This window comes from Solanum dulcamara, chromosome 5 (assembly GCF_947179165.1).
Source record: "Solanum dulcamara chromosome 5, daSolDulc1.2, whole genome shotgun sequence".
Taxonomy (NCBI): Eukaryota; Viridiplantae; Streptophyta; class Magnoliopsida; order Solanales; family Solanaceae; genus Solanum; species Solanum dulcamara.
Genome location: NC_077241.1, coordinates 78,506,520 through 78,513,320, shown reverse-complemented (window position 1 = coordinate 78,513,320; position 6,801 = coordinate 78,506,520). Strand labels below are relative to the sequence as shown.

At 35.5% G+C, this 6,801-nt stretch overlaps 1 protein-coding gene across 1 annotated transcript; it reads right to left on the bottom strand.

Moving 5' to 3' along the window:
• Positions 1 to 429: 429 nt before the first annotated feature.
• LOC129890120 (uncharacterized protein At5g41620-like) lies at positions 430 to 5,366 on the bottom strand. Its single transcript, XM_055965665.1, has 3 exons — positions 4,753 to 5,366; positions 3,061 to 3,186; positions 430 to 2,430 (listed from the first exon to the last, which is right to left on the bottom strand). The coding sequence occupies exons 1-3, from the start codon at positions 5,170 to 5,172 to the stop codon at positions 913 to 915; spliced, it is 2,064 nt and encodes a 687-aa protein (XP_055821640.1). The 5' UTR covers positions 5,173 to 5,366; the 3' UTR covers positions 430 to 912.
• Between the last annotated feature and the right edge of the window lie 1,435 nt (positions 5,367 to 6,801).

The following is a 6,801-nucleotide window of genomic DNA, read 5'->3' as shown; positions in this document are numbered from 1 at the left end:
TAGTTATAAAAGAAATTAAAAAAAAAAGGTTATTTACTAATTAGTTCCAAAAAAAGAATTGGTGAAAATTCATAATTAAGGGAACCTTGTCTGATGAAATATGTATCAAACTTGAGTGCACCTCGACTATTTCATTGGGTACATGCTACCTCCCACCAGAAGGTGGTGTCTGAACCAACTTACATGCACCTCAACTAGTTCAATGGGTACATGCTACTTCCCAACAAACGGTGGTGTCTGAACCAGCTTATGCGCACCTCAACTATTCCACGGGTACCTCCCACCAATATAAGTACCAAAATCTGTTTGATTATGAAGTTGTACTTAATATACCCTATGCACAGTAGTTGTAGCTTATATGAGAAAACACTATCAATAATATATGGGGACCCCCCAAGAACAAGAATCCTATGTAATTTAGAAGCAAGCTTCTTGTGTAAATGTACCTGCATTAATATGCTGAAAGCTGAATTAAACATAAAAGGTACAAAATCATTCAAGATTGCCTAGACCAGAAGAATTCAACATATGATCAAAGGCCCATTGTAGTACCTTTCTGAGAAATGTACATTATGTGAAGCTAATGTAACATTTATCATCCAAACAGAAAACCCCAAAAATCTGCAGAGGCACTCGAACATAATGCTGACGGATCTTCAGTTGTGTTTGAACTTTCCATCTCATCCATCGTTATAAAAGGATCCTTTGAGATGACTCAGAAATTAATATCTTGATTCGTCTCGTTTTATGTTGTTGACTTTCCACACAATGACTTTATGTAAAGCAAGAAGAGTGGTCCAAATACTTGTATCATCATGTGGCTATTGGGAACGAATTAAAATATCTACATAGCACCAATCCTCGTGGCATGCAATACAATGTTTCAAGCCACAAAAACATTTGATAGTAGAACTAGAGGGAGATCTTGGTACCTTTTAATCGTGACCGTGAACGTTGACCCCTTGTTCTTGCTTCCATTAACTTGGCCTTCAAAGTGTTCTCCTTTAAATCTGGTGGCAATTTAGTTAATGACTCGGATATGTTCTCATGTGAAGGAAGCTTCTCCGTCCATTGCCTGACCGGACTAGCTTGAGCCCTTCTAACAGAAGTACCATAAGAAGCAAACTCATAATCATTTTCAGGTGGCATGTTTCCACTTTCTGACAATAAATAATGGCTTCTAATTAATTCATCAATCATATAATTTGAGTTAACTCCAGGAGTTCCATCAGCTTTATTTTTTTTCCCAGAACTACCTTCTTCTGTTACTTCACATATCTCGAACTTGTTCGAAGTGCTTATTTCAACTTGTTTCTTTTCACTAGTTTCTCCTAGATCATTATCGTCAAACTCGTTCCTTCTTTCACTTGGTAATGCAGCCCAGGCCATCTGTTCTTCAAACTTCACCTGCAAATTGGGCACGCTGCTACCTTTTGACCTTTCGTGTAATGCAGGTTTCCTCAATATGTAATTAGGCCTTATTGTTTCTTCAGCACTCTTTTCCTTTGCACAATTTTCGCGGGATCTCAAGTCAGCCGCACTTGGTTTTTGCAACTCAAAACAATGTGAATCACTGCTAACAGAATCTTCTTCATCGCCCTCATCTTGTGGAGCACTGCCAGCAACATTAAGAGGGATGGAATCCAGAGAACCTCTTCGGTAGGTGGGATCCCCTAAGTTAACATTATTCCTTATACCGGTTTGTTTGGTTTTAAGGAATGTCTCTATTTCAGACCTGAATTTCTCTATGATTGAGCTTTTATCACCTTGACCATATTGAGGTTCCGTTTTTGTCTGCATCCGTTCATCAATCCATGCTTCGGAGATGTGCAGAATTAGTTGATCGCTATTAGTCCTTTCATTCCAATCCTTGTCTGATCTCTGTCTAACAGAATGCAATTCCTGTTCATAATGTCTTATTCCCCAAGCAAACTCATCACAAAGGTCTTCCAGAAGTTGTCGAGACTTTTTCTCTTTGTCCCACTCTTTCGAAGCATTGGCAAGAGACGTTTTCACCTCATAAAGCTCTCTAGCTAATCTCCGATGCAAGCTCTCTGAGCGTTTTCTTAGCTTTCTTTCATCTTCCAGTTCATCTCTGACAGACTGAATAGCAGCACTAATTCGATCTTGCTCCTTACTTTTCCTTATAACTTTATCCTCTGTTATCTGCTTCATCAATTCATCTATTTCATGTCTATCCACTTGCTGATCTCGCACCAACTCCTTGATCCGCACACGAGCATGATCAAGTTCTTTCTTTAATGCTTTCACGTGTGACATGTTGGACACATGCTGCTCTTCCAGGCCCCAGATTCTATTTAGTACTTTTAGTAGTTCTGTAGATGTTTTGAGGCTGTAGCCTGTCTCTCCAATCCTCCCTTTCAAGTCTATAGAACTAGAAGGTGTAACTGCAGCGTTGTAAGGTGCAATCTGAAATTTTTTATCAGGTGAAGCTTTAGATGCATTATTAGGTCAGAATTAATAAATATTATCCCATAAAACAGGAAGTTATTGTAGTGATGTTTTTGCTAATTTTAGCCAATACCTTTTAACATACCCACCCTCCTGAAAATTGTTACTCACTAATTAACTAGTTTACAGACATAGATTAGATTGGTCCAACAATAACTAGGACAAAAGCAGACGTAGAAGATGAACTAAAGAGAAGAATGTGCATGTTGGTCAACGGATAGCTGATGACTGCTCCATAGTTACCAAGAGGATACATTGGAGCCAACGTTTTAAGTTACTAATCACTTTCTGGAACCATGAGATAAAATGCTCCTATCAAGATTGTTGCGGTGAAAGAAGCTTTCGAAGAATGGAATGATGAACAAGTAAAGCATGTAGGACATCTGTTCTATGGCTGCAGAGATTCAAACTAAAGTCTTTGAGGATTCCCGAAGTTAAAGAGAATAAAATCTTATTACCTAAATTACTTTGAGATTTTCATCAGCTCTAAATTCCTTAATGAAAAGTTGCATAGAAATGACCTAGATACGAGTATAATTAAGTATCACTAATAAAGATGTCATCAATGCAGATAAGCATTCTCTTTACCTCCATCGAACTGCCATAGCTTGCAGGAGATACAGGTTGAATCGCATGATTAGTCCTTTCAATCGCTCGATGATGTTGCATCAACGATGCAGCAACATGCCTCCTCAAACTGCCAGCACTTCCTGGCTGGCGAAAAAAAAAAACTCAAATGTTTATGGAGAATGCTGAGCAATTTCAGGACTTTGCAAGCTCAAATTGTATTTTAGTTCAGAAAAGAGATAAGAACTGAAAAATACAACAAAATGCACCTTAATGCCAAACTAATTCAGGGTTGGCTATATGAATACAAAACAGACATCGTGTCAGCCCAAGTCCAAGGCAGCACAGCATTAAAAAGCATGAAAACAAATTCATACAACACAATAACTAAACAAGTTTCCTAGTCCCCAATGGTCGATGGAGACCCTGTTAGAGGCATAACCATTTGTTGTTCCTCTAAAAGTTTATTGTACTGAAATACTCTAAGGAATCAAAGTTACAATCTTTAGTGCAAACTAGGCATGGAGTCTATCTACTTGGTCGCGACTGTCGATCAACTCATTTCGGGGTTAACCTGTCCATCAAGTCATCAACTCTAGGCTGGCAAACCGAAAAGCTAGTGGTATATCTTGAATGCTAAATTACTCAAATAATAGAACCAATTTCGGGAGTATTTGAGTAAATAAAGAATCTAAGGCAGATGAAGAGTGGTAAAGGTTGAGGTCTCGTGGATCAAATTGAGATCAAATAAGAACAAAAAACAGCAGAGACAGAGAAACAAAAGGGGACAGCAAAAACCAGTAATTCCAACAACATCAGCCAGCTCAAAGGTCCCAACTTCAGCACAAACAATCAAGAATATTTAATGGAAAGCATCCTCAAAATGACATAAGATTAGCCAAACTACCAAGTTCTGCCACTATTAAGCAAAAGGGCAATTGCCATTCAAGAGCTTATTAAGAAAAGGAGAATTCTGATGAACTAGCAACTCCAACACATAAGTCGGCTCGAAAGTAACCTCAAAGATTCCAACTTTAGCACAAACAACAAGAAAACCTAATCAAAAGGATCCACGAAATGGCATAAAATTAGCTAAACTACCAACCTCTGCCACAATTAAACAAAAGGGTAATTGCAATTCACAGAGCTATTTAAAAATAGAGAAAATTCTGATGAACTAGCAATTCCAACAACATCAGTTAGCCAAAAACACTCTAAAGCCACCTCAAAGATTCCAACGTTGCCAAAAACAAGAAGAAAATTTAAACAAAAGGATCCACTAAATGACACAAAATTAGCTAAACTACCAAGCTCTGCCACTATTAAACAAAAGGGTAATTGCCACTCACAGAGCCATTAAAAATGGAGAGAATTCTAATAAACTAGCAACACCAACAACATCAGTCACCTCAAAGATTCCAACTTTACCACAAACAATCAAGAAAATCTAGTCAAAACGATACTACCATAAGTTCTGCCACTATTAAACAAAAGGGTAATTGCCACTCACAGAGCCATTAAAAATGGAGAGAATTCTGATGAACTAGCAACTCCAACAACATCAATTATCCAAAAACACTCTAAAGTCACCTCAAAGATTCCAACTTTACCACAAACAATCAAGAAAATCTAGTCAAAAAGGATACTACAAAGTTCTGCCACTATTAAACAAAAGGGTTCTGGCCATTCGCAGAGCTATTAAAGAGAAATTACCAGGTCAGGTGAACTTGGTGAAGGATCAGGATGCTCAAAAGCCCTACTATCCTCATAAAGATGGTGTCTATGGTGGCGATAGGGCTGAAGACGGCGGATTCTTGAAGGAGGAACATTATTACTATTAACATGAGTACCCTGGTGGTGGTGATGCATTTCAGAAAAAGGTATCTTGTATTGATGAAGCTCCCAAAGAATTGCAGCAAGTTTTCTAGCAGAAACACAAGAATTCTGAAAAGGGGTTTCTCCAATATCACTTTCTTGAACAACAACAACACTTTTTTGATGATTATTATTATGATATTGTTGGAGCTTCAAAAAGGGTATTACTGGTGTAGTGTGTCCCCCTCTTTTCCCTATTTTCTTCAACTTTTCCCCTAAATTTTCTTGCTTTTCTGCTGGCCCTTCTCCACTTTTCATCTCTCTCTATGTACACACTACTACTACTAGAATATTGTTTCTTTTTTTTTTTCCTCAACAACCCATTATCATTGAGTTAACTCATTGTGGTAAATGCTACAGCTACTGCTACTCTGTATTGTACAACAGTAGACTCTTTTCTTTGAGTGTTGAATTGAGATTCTCTGCAACTTTTTTTTTGTGTGTTGTTTAAGTTCAACATCTATGGTATAAACTAAAAAAAAAACTTAAAAGACTTTAATGACGGAAACTCTATGTTCTTTTTTTGGTCCAATGAGGGAACTCTATGGTTTTTTTGTTTTTTTCTATATATGCAATGACCCTGATTAAATCCAAATGAAAAACTCTATGTTGTGTATAGGCCTTTAATTTTGTTGACTAATTTGTCAAATACAACTCATTTTAGCCCTTAGGATAAACCAATTTTTTTGACAAATAATTTCACAGTGGGGAAAAAAAGGGTACCAATACATCCCTCAAATTGGAAACTCATGTTCCCTAAGTGATGGTCGGTAGATTGTATAAAAATAATATTAAATAAGGTATATTAATAATATTAATATTAGTTATTTTTAATTTTTTTTGAAAAAAGAAGAAAAAACGGTTATATAACTACTCAACCTATCCTAGTATAAAGGGGGGAAAGGCCTTCTATTTGACATGGGAGTGAGAAACAAAACCAAAAGAGTTATGTGAAAAAACGGAAGAACACAAAGATGAAAAATCAGAAAAGGAATTTATCCTAACTTTCTAGATTTCATCAACATACTAAAAGATGTTTAATTTGTGATCTTAAATCTTAATTTTCTAGTGAAATTCAAAAGAGACTTGGGGAAGATTCTTTTGGTAGCAACAATAACAATCCACTGCAAGAATAAGATACACATACCATTATTTTTGCTGCATATTTTTCATTAAGTTTTGAGGAAAATTTATTTTTTTAATCATATTAATGTGCATTAAAATTTCTTGCATCGCTAATAGCATGGTTCTCTGTGTATTAATTATACACAGTACAATATCAAATAAAGTGTATTATTAATACATCCTATCAAACAATCCCGTACTTTTTATAATTTCTACTTCTATCAAACATTGAGTATATGTTATTAACGCATCCTATCAAACGATCCCGTACTTTTTGTAATTTCTACTTCTATTTTTACTATAGTCTACAATAATAGCATTTACTCAATGTTATTATATGTTATTATTGTAGAGTATAATAAAAAATAGAGTGTGTACAACATAGGTAGAGGAGTTATTTTCAAAAAAAAAAACTCAGTTTAACTGCACCAAATCAAACTAGTTATGAAAAATAAATTTAGCAGTGAAGAAAACATGACAACTAAAAAGAAAAATAATACAACATTTAAAAAAAAGAATAATAACAATAGTAACATAATAAGATAATTAAAACATAATAATTTATTTTACCATTGTAAAGACGGAAAATCAACCTGAATTTACTATTGTTATGGAGTTCCGAAGATATTGCATGGTCAATATGCTTCTCTATATTGTACGTAGATCCATGAAAAGGAAAATACTATCGTCAAATAAATAATGAAGCGTAGGAATAGGGCTCTTTTATTTCTTTCTTTTCCGATTCTGATTATTTATTTATAT